The 16419-nt window shown below is 37.4% G+C and overlaps 1 protein-coding gene and 1 non-coding gene across 2 annotated transcripts; one reads left to right on the forward strand and one right to left on the reverse strand.

Moving 5' to 3' along the window:
• The first annotated feature begins 3375 nt into the window (after positions 1 to 3375).
• On the forward strand, positions 3376 to 3482 carry LOC142173970 (small nucleolar RNA R71). The gene has a single exon (XR_012703334.1). It is a non-coding gene; the product is annotated as a small nucleolar RNA R71 (small nucleolar RNA).
• A 7423-nt stretch (positions 3483 to 10905) lies between these two features.
• Positions 10906 to 16154, reverse strand: LOC107807141 (ferric reduction oxidase 2). Its single transcript, XM_016631470.2, has 8 exons — positions 15690 to 16154; positions 15297 to 15399; positions 15011 to 15202; positions 13987 to 14221; positions 12942 to 13269; positions 12591 to 12834; positions 11560 to 12269; positions 10906 to 11288 (listed from the first exon to the last, which is right to left on the reverse strand). Exons 1-8 carry the CDS (start codon positions 15892 to 15894, stop codon positions 11149 to 11151), a joined length of 2157 nt encoding a protein of 718 aa, XP_016486956.2. The 5' UTR covers positions 15895 to 16154; the 3' UTR covers positions 10906 to 11148.
• Between the last annotated feature and the right edge of the window lie 265 nt (positions 16155 to 16419).

The raw sequence follows: 16419 nt of genomic DNA on the forward strand, positions 1-16419 counted from the left end.
GAGAAAATCTACTCATCTGGGAATTCTTCTTTTACATCAACTGTTTTAACCGGAGGTCTCTCGAGTCGAGACAGATGATCCACGACTTGATTTCCTTTGCCCTTCCTATCCTTGATCTCCAAGTCAAACTCTTGGAGCAACAACACCCACTGCATCAAATGCTGCTTGGACCTCTTCTTACTCAACATGTATTTCAAGGCTAAGTGATCAGTGTGTACAATCACTTTACTCCCCACAAGGTATGATCTAAACTTATCAAAAGCAAAGACCACAGCAAAGAACTCTTTCTTAGTAGTGGCATAGTTCAGTTAAGCATCATTCAGCGTCCTGCTTACATAGTAGATGGGCCTAAACATTTTCTCTTTTCTTTGCCCTAGAACTGCTCCCACAACTACATCACTAGCATCACACATTATATCAAATGGCTGACTCCAATCAGGTGTCACCATAATAGGAGCACTCACAAGCTTTTCTTTTATCAATTCGAATGCTCTTAAGCACTCTATGTTGAAAACGAACTTGACATCTTTCGCTAGCAATGCAGTCAACAGCTTGGTAATGCTGGAAAAGTTTTTGATGAACCTCATATAGAACCCAGCATGTCTCAAGAAACTTTTTATGCTCTTCACAGAAGTTGGTGGAGGGAGCCTAGCAATTACGTCAACCTTAGCTCTATCAACTTCAATTCCATGGGCTGTTACTTTGTGGCCCAGGACAATTCCCTCCTTCACCATGAAGTGACACTTCTCCCAGTTAAGAACTAAGTGAGTGGCTTTACAACGTTCAAGCACGAGCTTCAAATTCATCAAGCAATCCTCAAAGTCATCACCAAAGTGGGTGAAATCATCCATGAACACCTCTAGACACTTCCCGTTTAAATCGGAGAATATAGACACCATGCACCTCTGAAAAGTGGCAGGTGCATTACACAACCCAAACGACATCCTTCTGTAAGCAAAAATACCTGACGGGCAAGTGAATGTGGTCTTCTCAACATCTTCTAGGGAAATTGGTATCTGATTGTAGCCTGAGTACCCATCCAGAAAGTAGTAGCATCCATGTCCAGCCACTTTCTCGAGCATTTGATCAATACAAGGGAGTGGGAAGCGGTCTTTCCTTGTTGCATCATTCAACATTCTATAATCAATGCACATTTTCCACCCAGTGACTGTTCTTGTGGGGATCAACTCATTGTCTTTATTTTTCACCACTGTCATGCCTCCCTTCTTAGGTACAACTTGCACTAGACTAATCCACTGGCTATCAGAGATAGGAAAAATCACTCCCGCATCTAGCAATTTGATGATCTCCTTGTGCACTACCTCCTCCAAAATTTTGTTTAACTTGCGTTGGGGTTGTACCACTGGCTTGCTATTTTCTTTCAACAAAATTTTGTACATGCAAATGGCTGGACTGATTCCTTGAATATTAACTATGCCCCAATCAATTGCCTTCTTATGTTTTTTCAACAGCTCCACCAGCTTTTTCTCATGTGTACCTGTCAAGTCAGCAGAAATAATCGCAAGAAAATTGTTAGTTTCAAGAAAAGCATATTTCAAGTGAGTGGGTAGGACTTTCAATTCCACATTAGGCTTAGAAGCATCCTCTTTTAGTTCCTCCTCATCAACCACTTGATCTTCAGTTTCAAGAGCTTCAACCTCTTTCTTTACTTCAGGATCTTCATCATCCATTGTGCTAGACTGAGCAATACACCTCTCTAGAGTATCCCCCACAAGCTAATCTGACTTATATTTTTCAGCCAATTCCCCAATGATATCTAGCTTGAAACACGAGTAGGCGGATGCCTCATCACTGGGGTATTTTATCATCCTCTTATCTGAAATACCACTTTTTTATTTCCCACTCTGAGCATAAGCTGCCCTTTATAGATATCAAGGATAATTCTACTTGTATATAAAAATGGACTCCCCAGAATTAGAGGCACCTCCTTTTTTATCTTCATATCCACCACAATAAAGTCTACAGGGAACACAAACTTGTCCGCCCGCACTAGAATATCTTCAATGATTCCCTCAGGTAGAATGGTGGTCTAATCAGCCAGTTGTAGGGATACTGGTATTGATTTGATCACTCCATGCTCACATTTCAGTTTCCTAAATACAGATAGGAGCATTAGATTTATAGACGCCCCAGAATCACAGAGGGCCTTGTCGAATTTTTCACTCCCCAACGAGCATGGTATGGTGAAGCTTCCTGGGTCCCCACACTTTTGGGAAATTTTGTTTTGCAATATGGCACTACAGTGGGCATTTAGCTTGACCACTATTATTTCCTCTAATTTTCTCTTGCTAGACAGAATTTACTTCAAGAATTTTACATAAGCAGGCATCTGAGTGAGTACCTCTGTCAAGGGAATGTTCACATAATGTTTCTTGAGCATCTCCAAGAATCGCCCAAAATATTTGTCAAGTTTCCCCCGCTTCATCTTTTGAGGGAATGGTAGATCTGGCATGTGTCTACTTTCTTCAATCTCCTTTTGTACCCCACTACTCTGGCCTTTTTGTTATTCACTCTTTTTCTCAGCTGGTGTCTCAGTCTGCCTGTTAACCATCTCAGGTCTAGCCTTCACCACTGGGTCAGTCAATGCTTTGCCACTTCTCAGAGATACAACTTTGATTGTTTCGTTTGGGTTCTTTTCAGTGTCAGATGGAAGAGTCCCAGGCACCCTCTCAGACAATAAATTTGTAATTTTTCCCATTTGTATTTCTAAATTCCGGATAGCCATGCCCTGAGTATCCAATTTTTCATCTGTTTTGTTGATGAATGCCTTCATGAGATCTTCCATATTTGACTGATTTGGCTGTGGTGGCTGGTATTGCTGCCTCTGCTGGTTCTGAAAACCTGGTGGTCCTTGACCCTAGGGTCTGAGATTATTTTGCTGCCATGAGTTCAAACTCCCATTAGGTGAACTTCACAAAAAATCTGGATGTATATGACACATAGCATTATAGTTGTTCCCACCTTGGTAGTTTTCTCTATTAAAATTCCCCACTGCGTTGACTTCCTCACCTGATGCTTGACACTCATGTGTAGGATGTCCCAATCCACAAAAGTCGCATGCTGCTTGCGGCTCACTCTGTACCTTGGCCAATGTCAACTTCTTATCTCCTTGGCCATGTTGTCTAGATGGGCTTGCATGGATGTGTTAGAGTCCACCTGGTGAACCCAACTGATTTTCTCCTGTCATTACTTTCAGTCGACCATTGATTCGCATCCTCAGATAATTGATCAAGAATTAAGACAACCTCCTCCGGCATTTTCTTCATTAGTGGCCCTCCACATGCAGTATTCAGAGTTTGTCGCGAAGATGGTATCATCCCATTCCATAAATCCTGGATTTGCATCCACAAATCAATTCCATTATGCTGACACTTTCTGACTATCTCCTTAAATCTCTCCCATACTTCGAAAACCATTTCTGTCTCCTTCTGGCAAAAATTGTGAATTTTCCTTCTGAACTTCCCTGTTTCTACTGTTGAGAAGTACTTGTCAAGAAAATTCTTGGTCATATCTTCCCATGTCTTGATCGAACTTGTGGGTAAACTACGAAGCCATTGCTTCACATCATCTTTCAATGAAAAGGAGAATGCCCTTAAGTAGACTGCATCCTTTGATTCTCCATTGTATTGGAAGGTGTTCATGATTTCTTCAAAATTCATCAAGTGAGTATTAGGATCTTCGCTCACCTTCCCTCTAAAAATTCAGTTGTTTTGGATAGTTTGAAGCAAGCCTTGCTTCAATTCGAAATTGTTTGCTGCTATGGGTGGAGGTCTGACACTTGACAGTCCTTGATTATAGACTGGCCTAGCATAGTCACCCATTGATCTTCCAGGCCTGGGTGCTGCATTCTCAAATTGGTCTTCAACCAAAGGTCGATTTAGATTGAATCTTCGACCCCCTTCATCGTTGACGGTCTCATCCGCAATTCTCCGTGCAACTTCTAGTTATGCTGCCTCTCTTGCAACTAAGTCTACTCCATCATTCTCTTCGTTTGCCATGGTATCTTGAGTCGAAGTTTGACCCAAGAATTTTTCTGTTACGTCTCTTTCAGTTGTCGTAGGTGTTTCTCCAACTCTGGTTCGTAGGGTATCACTTCCTTTGAAGGCGATCGAGTCATACACCAGATAAATCAAACATGTATCCTGCACCCAAGTGAGAATCTTGAATAACTAAAGTAAAGTTGGTTTCTGAATTAGTACTAAAAATTACTTTAAACACTATTGATTTTCAATCCCCGGCAACGACGCCAAAATTTGACGAGCACAAAACACAACACAAAATGATTGCTCGCTAGTCAAAGATAGTATAATTTAATTATCCTTCCACAGGGATTGGATCTAAACAGTGTTCGAAGAATCTTCAGTTGATTACTATCCAGGAAAATTAATACTTGATTTGATGACTATTTCTATGATTACTACTAAAAATTAAGCAAGTGACAGCTGATCATAAAAGACACTAGATGAGCAACGAAGAAATATCAATGAGAGAAATAAGGGTATTTGACTAGATATGTGCAAGATAATTGACTCAGGATCCAATTCTTGAGTTAATTCACTCTATAATACTGTTGATTCTCACGAATTCAACAGATAATCAGATTACACTTGAAGTTAATGTCCCTCTTTCGATTAAACGTTAATTTTAGTAATTAATCCAATTGAAGCACGACAAACAATTGCAACAATAAAATGATGATTAAGATCTAAATGGTAACTTCTCACGAATATTTTCCTATTTTCTAGTTCGATTAACAATTCAAGAGGCTCTTTCGATTACCTTTGTGAATCATGAATTTAAACTAGAGCATAAGATGTAAAGCAATTCAATATAATGCTCCTCTTTCGATTAAGCAAAATAAGAACTAATTCCACAATACGAATTAAAACTCCATCAATTCGTTCTAAACAATTATCAAGAATTAAATCCTTAATCAAGTTATCAAAACATCATATCTGTCATCACCCTAATGAAAATTACTCCATAACAATGGAGTAATACATCTCAAATAAGTTTAAGAATAAATAAAACATCAAAGCTTCTGATTTCGATACAAACTCCTGCATCGCACCGATTGCAGGTTGTATATTTGATGAGTTCTTGAGTCTTCTTGCCTTTGTTGGTTTTCCAATCTTTCGTAGGTCAAAAGTCCCCTAAAAATCATATTTTTGGTGTATTTATACCATGTAGAAACAAGCTCGAGTGAAACTACCCTTTCCTAGCTAAACTTGAAGATTACTCTGCCAAATTTGCACAGTAGCGACGCGTGCCGCTGAGGATTTCTAGAGAGCTCGCATTTTTCTTCTCATGCCATATTTGCACTGTCGCGCCTCGCGGTGCCCCATGCGGCGCGGTAGTGGCTTTTACTCAGAGTGAATTCATGCGTTCACTTTTTGATACCCAGACTTGGTCCTCGACCCTCGAAAATGATTCCGGCCTAATTTTTTGGGCTTCTACTCAGACTTCAAAATTCCAACTTATTCGATTTCAGTCCAAATTACCTAAATAGCTCAGAATCATTTTCTACAAGGCATAAAATATGTAATAAGTATAATTCACTATCATTTAAGGTCAAACACACGTAAAATGCAATAATTAGAGTGCAATACTATGGCTAAAATACGGGTTTCTAGCCTACCATCAATGGTTCATGTCCTAAACCTGATGATAATTCACCTAATCTAAAATAATGGAATAGATGTAATAACATGGTCATATCCTAGTTAACGAGCTCGCTCTCGCCAGAAATAGCAGAGAGTGTTCAATATTCAGAAACAACTGAGAGCATTTGGGAGCAATTGAATAAACAATATGGAATAATAAATGGTACAAATAATTTTGAAATCAAGAAAGAGCTTGCCTCTACTGTGCAGGGAGCTCTTGACATTGCTTCCTATTTCAACAAGCTAAAAAAGTTGTGGGATGAACTGAGGGTAATGTGCAGCAAAAAGGTAAATGAATGTGTATGTCCTGTGAAAGCTGAACATTTGAGGGATGAAGAAGAGGATAGAGTTCATTAGTTCCTTATGGGTCTTAATAAGATATATGTTGGAGTCAGGAGTAATATTTTGATGATGCAACCATTGCGATCTCTTGACAGTACATATAACATACTACTCCAAGATGAAAAATAAAGACAAGCAAATCCTAATTCCCAGTTTAACTCTGAGTCAACCTCTTTCCAAGTGTCTGCCATCAATAATAAGGCCATCAATCCTCCTCCTCAGAGGCAGTATAATCAAAGTGTGAGTTTTGACCAGAGCAAAGGTGGTATGATTAATCTATTTTGCAAATATTACAAGAAGCCTTGACACTTAATTGATAAGTGTTACAAGCTTCATGGCTTTCCACCAAATTTCAAGTTCACCAAAGGGAAGGGAGTTGCAGCACATGTAACTGTAGAAAATGAGTTCTCAAATAGCTTTACTTCTTATCCCTCTGGTCCTACTCCTGGTTCTAGCACTGTTGTGGTTATAAATCATGACCATCAAGGGTCTGCAGTACCTGGATTAACACAACAACAATACACACAGTTGATGAATCTTCTTCAACAGTCTCACTTGTCTGACTCTATTCCTCAACCCAATCTCATGGCATCTGCTAACTTTGCTGGTATTTTGCTGCCTGATTCTGTAGAATATGGTTCAAGTTCTTGTATGCTGACACAATCCACTAAATCCACTAGTTTCACAAACCTAATTTGGATAATTGATTCCGGTGCAACTGATCACATAACTTCAAACAAAGATGTTCTTTTTAACATTATTTCCCTGACTGTTCCTTACCTTGTATCCCTTCCAAATGGATATAAGGTCAAGGTAACAAGTACAGGATTGTATTCCTTAAATAAATCGATCACTCTCCACAATGTGCTTTATGTCCCATCTTTTCATCACAATCTCATTTCTGTTTGCAGACTAGTACAACAGTTGCATTGTATAATCATGTTTACCGGTACTGGTTTTTTCATTCAGGCCCATTTTCTGAAGAGGCCTCTAGCGCTTGGTAGAGTAAGCAATGGACTCTACAAGTCTCAATCGACAATATTATCTCTTCCCAGAACTCTGTGACTGAGAACTTCACTTCCTGCAACTCACTTTCACCTTATACTTTTGTTACTAGTACTTCATTTATAGATAGTTCCATTCCTACTTGTAATAAAGCTGCATTGTATGAAATAAATATTGTTTGGCATCAAAGATTAGCTCACACTCTTTTTATAAGGATGAAAAATATTCCTGCTATTTCTTCTGCCATTTCCTCTAAACAATGTTTTCCTTGCAATGTGTGTCCTATGGCTAGACAAACAAGGTTGTCATTTCCTGATAGTAGTATCCAAAGTGCTAAACCTTTTCAACTTATTCATGTTACCACCTGGGGACCCTATCACACACCAACCTACTCTGGTTCTAGATAATTCTTAACAATTTTTTATGATTTCAGTAGATCTACATGGACTCATTTGATGGGTTCTAAAAGTAATGCCTTTTCTTGGCTAAAAGATTTTGTTTTGATGGTTAAAACTCAATTTAATGTGACTGTCAAAACCATTAGAAGTGATAATGCCTTGGAGTTGGGCTCTAGTCATTCAGCCATATCTTTTTTTTTTCTGACCATGACATTATTCATCAAACCACCTGTCCACACACACCACAACGAAATGATATAGTGGAGAGAAAGCACAGAACCTTACTTGAAGCATCTAAAGCATTGCTTTTTCAATCCAAAGTACCACTAAGATTCTTGGGGATTGTCTTTTGACAACCACTTATCTCATAAATAGGCTACCTTCTAAATTGCTGAACAATAAATCTCCTTTTGAAATATTGTATGGGAAGGAACCTACTTATTCTCATTTGAGGACTTTTGGCTGCCTTTGCTATGCCACTGTGCCCATTCCACAAAGGGACAAACTCCTACCTAGGGCTATAGTGTATTTTTCTTGGTTATCCCTATGCCAAGAAAGGCTACAAGTTGTATAATCCGGAATCAAACAAATGCTTCATCTCTAGAGATGTTATTTTTCACGAGCATCAATTTCCTTTTGCTGAACCTTCTAGTTCATATGTTGCTCCTATTTCTGAGTCCCCTCTCTCAACTACTTCCCTCTCTGAGGAACCTAATCCTTATCCTTTTACACCTGATCCATCTTTCCCTACTTCTGCCCTTCATCATTTTCCCCCTACTTTCCCTGATCCTTTACCATCTACTGATTCTTCAGCTTCTCATTCTCATATGTCTTCTACTTCTTCTAATCCTTCTTCTACTTATTCTGATCCTCTGCCCGTAAGGAGGTCTGATAGGCCTCATAATCCTCCTTCTTATTTGCAAGATTATCAATGTCAACTTCCTGCATTTTTTTCTTATTCTTCTATTCAGCACTTAGAGTTTGAACCACATACTTATGCTCAGGCAGCTCCTATTCCAGCTTGGCAGGATGCCATGAAGAAGGAGTTTGAGGCTTTACAGGTAAACAACACTTGGGACATTATTGAATTACCTCCAGGGAAGAAACCTATAGGGTGTAAATGAGTCTATAAAGTTAAAAATAGGGCTGATGGTAGTGTTGAGTGATACAAAGCACGGTTTGTTATTAGGGGCGACACACAGGTTGAAAGGGAGGATTTCAATAAAACTTTTTCCCCTGTGGTGAAGTTATCTACTGTTAAATGTCTTATGGCTATTGTTGTTAAGAAGGGTTGGTCTTTATTTCAACTCGATGTAAATAATGCTTTTCTTCATGGTGATTTAGATGAGGAGATGTATATGAGATTGCCTCCAGGTCTCTCCATTTCTTCTTCTTCTTCTACTTCTCTTATTGCCTCTCTAGTGTGCAAGCTAAAGAAATCCCTCTATGGTTTGAGACAGGCATCCAGGCAATGGTATGTAAAGTAGTCCCAAACTTTGTGTTTAAGAGGATACACTCAATCTTTAAATGATTATTCCCTGTTTGTTAAGGGATCTCCTGGTAACATAGTTGTTGTTGCAGTTTATGTGGATGACATAATCTTAACAGGTGACAATCTTGCTGAAATTTTAGCTTTGAAACAATTTTTAGATAATGAGTTTAAAATCAAAGATCTGGGGCTTTTGCATTATTTTCTAGGGATTGAGGTATCCACTTCTCCCAATGGGATTTTATTAAACCAAAAGAAATTTATAACTGATTTGCTTAGGGAATATAATGCTTGGATGTGTCCTCTGTTGTTAGTCCTTTGGATTTAAGTATGGAGTTGCGGGCTAACTTTGGGGACTTATTGCCAAATTCTGAGAAGTATTCATAGTTTGATTGGTAAACTTTTGTTTTTGACTCATACTCGACATGATATCTGCTTTAGGGTGCAACATTTAAGTCAATTCTTGCAAGCACCTCGTTTACCTCATATGTCTGCTGCATTGCATATGTTGAGATATTTGAAGGGCACGGTTGATATTGGATTGATTTACTCTAATTCCCCTGATTATACTCTCACAGCTTACTCTGACAGTGATTGGGCAGCTTGCCCCGACACTAGGAAATCAGTTACAGGGTTTTGTGTATTCTTGGGGTGATAGTTTGGTGGGTTGGAAGTCGAATAAACAACCCGTTGTTTCCCTTTCCTCTACTGAAGCTGAGTACCGAGCTCTTAGCAAACTTGTGGCTGAACTCACATGGTTATCAAGACTGTTGACTGGTGTTTATGTTCATGTTCCACAACCTATTTCTGTTTTTTGTGATAACCAAGAAGCAATACACATTGCTAAGAATTCTCTATTCCACGAGCGTACCAAACACATTGAGGTGGATTACCACTTCATCCGAAAAAAGCTTGCTGAAGGTTTGATTAAGTTGTTCCATGTCCCCACCTCCAGGCAGCTCGTGGACATCTTTACCAAGCCTTTGATCGGAGTTCTTCACCATTCTTTTTTGTCCAAGTTGAAGGTGTTGTCCCCCTCCAACTAGGGGGGGAGGGAGGGGGGGTTGGGCTATCTGAATATTTCGCCTCAGGCCCAAAACATAAAAGCATAAGTGGCCCATAGTATTTATTTTGTATTAGTTGGCATTTGTAATAGTTAGACTGTTTTGTTTAGTTTAGCCAATTTTACTTCTGTACATATTGTAAAGACTGGTTATATGCTTTGTATATAAGTGAAGGAGGCCCAAAACTGTAAGGGATGATCAATGCTATTCACTCAGAATACTTTCTCTCCTCTCTCATGTTCTCTCGAACTTTCATCATGAAACCCTACCCAAATTTCGCAAATTCTAATTGATTTAGCATGTTAACACTTATAGACTTCAAATCCTCTCTCATGTTCTCTCGAACTTTCCTCATGAAACCCTATCCAAATTTCGCAAATTCCAATTGATTTAGCATGTTAACACCTATAGACTTCAAATCCTAAAATCGCGTTTGCAATCGCTATGTTCCTTGCTTCAAGATTAATATCTTTACGCGGACATCTCATCATACCGGCCATTAGAAGCTCAAATATTTTAACACAAAATCTTTCCGAAGTTTTGAATTTCTTATCAGAACTTGAATTTTGACCTCATTCGAAATCCATCGAATGATTTTATTTAAGTTTTCATATTGTTAATATGGAACTATGGAGTTCTCAATTGGATGCTAGTGGTTAAGAAAGCACTTAGATTGGAACTTTTAGTGGTGTAATCGAATTGAAATTGGGACCTCTTGGTTAGGACAACTGTCGCGCTCCATATCTAATCTACTTTCTAATATTGCCGATCGATGTCTAGTCAATTTAGAACGTTCTTTCCCTTTTCCCCCTTTTCCCTTTGCGAAATTCTTACTTCTTATAAGCAAATAATCGGATTGAATATCTCAATCTTTTTAATCTTACCTTTTTGCAATTTCTCATAAAGAGTATGATTAAGAACAATTCAAACAGAGAATTAGTACTTTTTACATTTCACAACAAAGGAAACATGTTACAGGAGCACTTGAAAAACTCAATCACCCAGGAGCATAACCACAAATAAAATAAATAAAATAAAAAGAAGACATTATCTTATTTTTCCTTCGTGTAAGGGGTGGGGCAGGGATAAGGAAGGATGAATAATTTGTCATTCCATGGACTATGCATAATACATTAAGTCTCTTGAAATTATGCCATAAAAGAAAGTCACCAACTGAAGCTAATGGACTCAAAATGAAGGTTGGAAGCTAAACCAGAGGAACAAATGTTTGCAACTTCATGTCTCATCTTCTTTGGCCCACACACTAGTACTCCAACACTTGATTCTTTCCTCTCAAAAAGAATCTCTGCATCAAATTTACAACTTTTTTAAAGGAGAGTTCTTCAAATTGTAGCAGGTAAGAGTCTCCAGTAGTTCTATTAATTAGTAAAAAGTTAGGTAATTTGATCGATTCTATAGCTAAATCATCTTGGGATTTAAGTTATATACAAAAAGCCATAGAATTGTTTTTACACCATTAGTTAAATTTAACGGATTAAAATATGTTATTACTCTATTTTTCAAATTAATATATAAACTTGATATATGACGACTGATATATTTTTTGATAAACTTACTTTTGAGGTCTGGCCTTTCACCAAAATGGAGATTAGTTGACTGAAGAAGTGACTGTTGGGGCAAACTCTCCATTTCCCTATCTGCATTATAGAACCAAGAATTAGGTGAAGCCATTGGAGTTGCTCCTTCCATGTTCTGAATTTGGTTGGCTTCCACTCCAGTGTGTTTCTTGTTCCAAAGAAATGCTGCAGTACTTGTGATGACTATGGAAATGCAAATGAGAAGCATATTCAGCACAGCCTTTATCGGATAAGAGTAGATGTCATTGGTATTTTTATCAATTGGATAGATGTAATATCTATTCAAAGCCCCCAAAGAAATCAAGAAAATGATGAAGGAAGATGATATGATAGCACCGAGCCAAAGCCAATTGTTCTGGCCAAGAATAGGAGTGATGGGCTGATCAGATGGGTTGGGTTTGAACCATATGGTCCTCAAGTTCTTCTTGTCTTCTGCTAATATGGGTTGCTTTTCTCTTGTTACATAAGCCTCAATTTGTAGGCCTAACTTGGAAGTTTCTGAAGGGGCACCAGAAATGGGAAGGAGAAGGTCTAACATGGTAAGGTCCTCTGAATTCTTGAACACACTTATGAGTAGGATTTCTGGTGTCTTGCATTTCTGTGACTCACTTGTGTGGATTAGCTCCCTTATTATGGAGATGAAAGGGGTGATTCCACTCCCGCCGCTCACCATAATCAATAAATCATGCCTGTAGCAAGCAAATGCAAAAAAGTTTTAAAATGTATATATAAAATAATAAGATCCTAAACCTCTGCTACACAATATAATATTTTCAATCATGTTAAGTTTGTTGCATCATCTCATGTGACAATTTACCAATTTCATTACCAAATTGACCGTTAAGTGTTAAGTGGCTAGCCCTCCCTGCATCTATTGATGGCATGTATGAGGACATAGTAGTCAATTGCACAGTGAAACTTACCATGTTCCTGAACTCTAATGAACCTAATTATGTACCATACTTTAGATGACAAAATGAAACTATCTGTGTTATCCTTTTCATAAATACCTTAGGAAATGTGTGGAAGGAGGTCCATAAGGTCCTTCAACAGAGACATTAAGACGATCTACAGAAATAGGGGAAGAAAGCATCTGGTAAAGCTTCTTGGACCAACTTCCTTCACCCTTAATGACAACACTGAGCTTCTCTGCCTCTAAACTACTGCTTGAAGTGATGGTAAATGGATGCCATTGCATTCTTGAAATGCTAGGTACATTCACAAACATGATGCTAGTTGGTGTAAAACTTAAACCTGTGGATTGAAAAAAGGATAAGAATGTCAATTTGGCTATGTGAATTATCTTATAACATTCTACCTCAATCACTGTCAATGTAAATGATGTTAGTTCCTTCAGTTACCTTTACTCTTGGAGAAGTTTAGCTCAACAGTTTCACATGGTAGAACTCGAGCTGAGACCAAACGAACATTTGATCGCGACTGTAAGAATCTCAAGTATCGATCAACAATGAAGAGGTAGAAACCGGGAAGCATAATTCCAGCATAAGAGACGCCAACATGGTAAACAAAGAAGACGACGAAGAGAATGTAGAGGTGGTGAGTGTAGAAAAAGAGCTCAAACATCTTTCTCCTAATGCGAGGGAATGTTGCTATCCACAAAACCAATCCAGAAAGCAGTGACAACTCTCCAGCCAAATTTGAGATATCGGTTTTTCCCCATTTAAGCATCTGTTTCATTTCAATCAAGAAAAAAATCTAGTTAGCTAGAAATTCACCAAGAATATTTGGATTTAGTTGTGTTTTAGTACCTCTCAGGATAAATCCTACAATAGGTTTAGTAGTAAACTATTTAATTAATGTGATTCTACTGTAATTAGTTTGTGCACTCCTTTGAGTTGTCTTTACCAGTTGATATATTAGGAAGAACAGAAAGAATAAAAAGGTCAATTCTTTTATTCCCTTTGTAAAGTATAAAAACTTGATTGACGGAATATCTTCTTAAAAAATGCTTGGACCAACACTCCAAGAGTTGACTACATGGAGATCCAAGAAATTTGCTCCTTTTTTATATCTTATTTAATTTTTATTTGTAAGCGTGTCATCTAGATATGGAAAGTACTATTCTGCTTTTCTTGCTAACATAGACTTGACGTATTGCAGAGAAATATGTGATATAAAGTTGATATAACCCCAATAAAACAAAATAAAAAAAACTAAAAACAAATTTAATACAAACAAACAAAGCACAATATCACTTTCTGTTTTTCTTGATCTTTTCTATGTTCACTTCACTCCATCAAATATGACCTCTACCTTTACGTCATAATTATATCATCCTAACCTAGTTGAGTGTATGTACATCTTCCCTATATATAAATAGGAGTAATTTTTAACGGAATGAATAAGGTTACTTTTAAATTATTATAAGCTATATAATTAAATTACCTCAGACAATTGATGAGTGGCAGCCCAATAGATAATGTAGCAAATGCCATGAGCAGAGAAAAGGGTCATTACAATATGGCCAAGCCATATATGGTATTTAACACTTGCTTCAGAAGTCAGACCAAAGACTTGCAGCACTGAGGAACCTCTTGTAACTGGTACAAACAGAAACGTAAGCGCTATATTTCCAACAAGTCCTAACCTCAGGGCTGAATCTTCCAACTTGGCTTCCCATCTGTCATTACCAATTCAAAATAATAAGAAAAAGTGTCATTTAAATGGTAACAAATTAAGTCAATGCCGAATCCAAAATTTAGATGTTTTTTTTCAGAAAAAAATAGTACTTGAATCTTACTGCCTCTGTTCATTTTTATGTGGCACTGTTACTATTTGGGGAGCCAAAGAGGTTCTTCTTTGACCACGATTTTCTTGAATATTTTCTTACGTATTTTGAATTATTAACTATTGTAACTTATCATAGTTTTTATATTGTATCTGAATACGAGCATTTTCATATACTCCCTTTGTTTCAATTTATGTGAACCTATTTTCTTTTTAGTCCATGCCAAAAAGAATGACCACTTTCCTTATTTGGAAACAATTTACATTTATGCAATGATTTATAGCCACACAAAATATATGTGCCTCATTCTACACCACAAGTTCAAAAGTCTTCTCTTTTTTCTTAAACTCTGTGCTCAGTCAAATGGGTTCACATAGATTAAAACGGAGAGAGTATATTATTAAAAGAAAATGGATAATTCTACAAAGCTTAAACTAAGGAGTGTGACTCGTACTTTGAACCAAACAGCACAAAATGAACCATAGTGAGTACTTGTTCTTCGCGCGCATATATATATATATAAATAAAAGGTTGGAATTCGATCTCGAAACATTAAGTTTTGCCAAACTTATGGTTAGGAGTGTCTATAGGTCAGGTTACCAATGGATTTTTGTTTATGAAAAATCAAAGTAAATGTAGAACAAGTGTTATCGCGATCTCGAATATTAGATGATAACTTACACTTTCTCTCCACTTTTGGCTACAGACTTTGGTGTAATAGTGGGAAAGATAATACGCAAGTAAGACGCAAAAGTCCAGACTAAAAGTGCGATGAACATGACAAAAAAGCAAAGCTCGATCCTTGAAACAATCCCTAGCCCCTTCATGATTATCGGCCTCCTCCATATTGTCAACTTTTGTTTTCCCTCAACTCTGTTTATAATCAGAAAAAAAAACATTATTACATAAATAGATTTGCATATTTAAATTTTTTTTTGTGGGGCGGGGGGGGGGGGGGGGTTCATACCTGTTGATGTTTTTATCATTGGATTTCTTCCATAAATGAAGGTATACACATCCCAAGACAGCAATAAATATGAAAGGAAATGTGTTCAACAGCAGTGTCCTCCCTGTAAAAAATTGCACTTGAACTGATAAGTTCTTCAAATAATTGAATTATAAAATCTTTTGAGAAGATTTCATTTTTATCTTCATCCAAGGGATTAAAGAAGCAAGCTCTTTGAGCTAAATATTGCAAAAAGATTTCGATTTCTATGCTGTAATTATTTCGGTAATCTGAAAACTAAACTAAATAATACTATGTTGTAACTTGTAATCACAATATTACAAGTTACACTGACATCGAAATATTTTTCCACTATTAGTAGTATATATTAAAAGAAGAAGAAAAGCAAGATACCTTGAGCTCCAAAGTAAGTGGATGTAGCAGTCTGAGCTTTGATCTTGGGTGTCCATATTTGTCTATACATATTGGTTGGTGTTACGATCAAAAGGAGAAAATACCCAATTGTAACAGTTAACAGTAGAGCCATTATAATTGCTTGGAAGCCATTGCTGTTGCTTGATGAAGGAGAGGATGATCTCTGAGCCATTCTTGAATCCATTTTAATTACTTTTGTTTCTCCCTCTATCTCTATCTCTATCTCTATCTCTCTTTCTTGATGATAATGAGTTAAAAACTTTTGGATGGAGAATGTTAAAAGGAATGAAGTCTTTATATAGTATAAGGAGAGAATTGATATACTATATTTTTTTGCCAAGTGTAGAAATGTGAGCTCATCCTAATATATTCTTGAAGTAGCATGATTCATGTCCCTACATCTTTGTATTACGTTTACGGCTGGGAAATTCCTTTATTTTGTTCATTCTTCGACAACTTGTGTGCGCGTATATATATATATTGACGTGTAATAATCCATGTTGAAGATAAATATGGTCCTATAGTATTAGAGGTCAACCAGATGGGAATTGAGGGAGAATGTCACGTGGATAACTCCCATTTAACACCATTGCATGGGTCACTGGTTGGAAGCTTAAACAGTGAACATGGCAAGTAGGAGTACCGTACATGGTTCGGGTTGGTTTGAATTTTTTAATTATCCAATTAAATTAATAGTGTCGGATATTTA

This window comes from Nicotiana tabacum, chromosome 19 (assembly GCF_000715075.1).
Source record: "Nicotiana tabacum cultivar K326 chromosome 19, ASM71507v2, whole genome shotgun sequence".
In the NCBI taxonomy this organism is placed as follows: Eukaryota; Viridiplantae; Streptophyta; class Magnoliopsida; order Solanales; family Solanaceae; genus Nicotiana; species Nicotiana tabacum.

Bases quoted from the DNA above. Each gene is read 5' to 3' on its own strand.
- LOC107807141 (XM_016631470.2), bottom strand. From the start codon at position 15,894: ATGGATTCAAGAATGGCTCAGAGATCATCCTCTCCTTCATCAAGCAAC. The intron at 15,400-15,689 runs GTATCTTGCTTT...AATTTTTTACAG, and splicing joins CACTTACTTTGGAGCTCAAG to GGAGGACACTGCTGTTGAAC. The intron at 12,270-12,590 runs GTATTTATGAAA...TGCTTGCTACAG, and splicing joins CCTTCCACACATTTCCTAAG to GCATGATTTATTGATTATGG.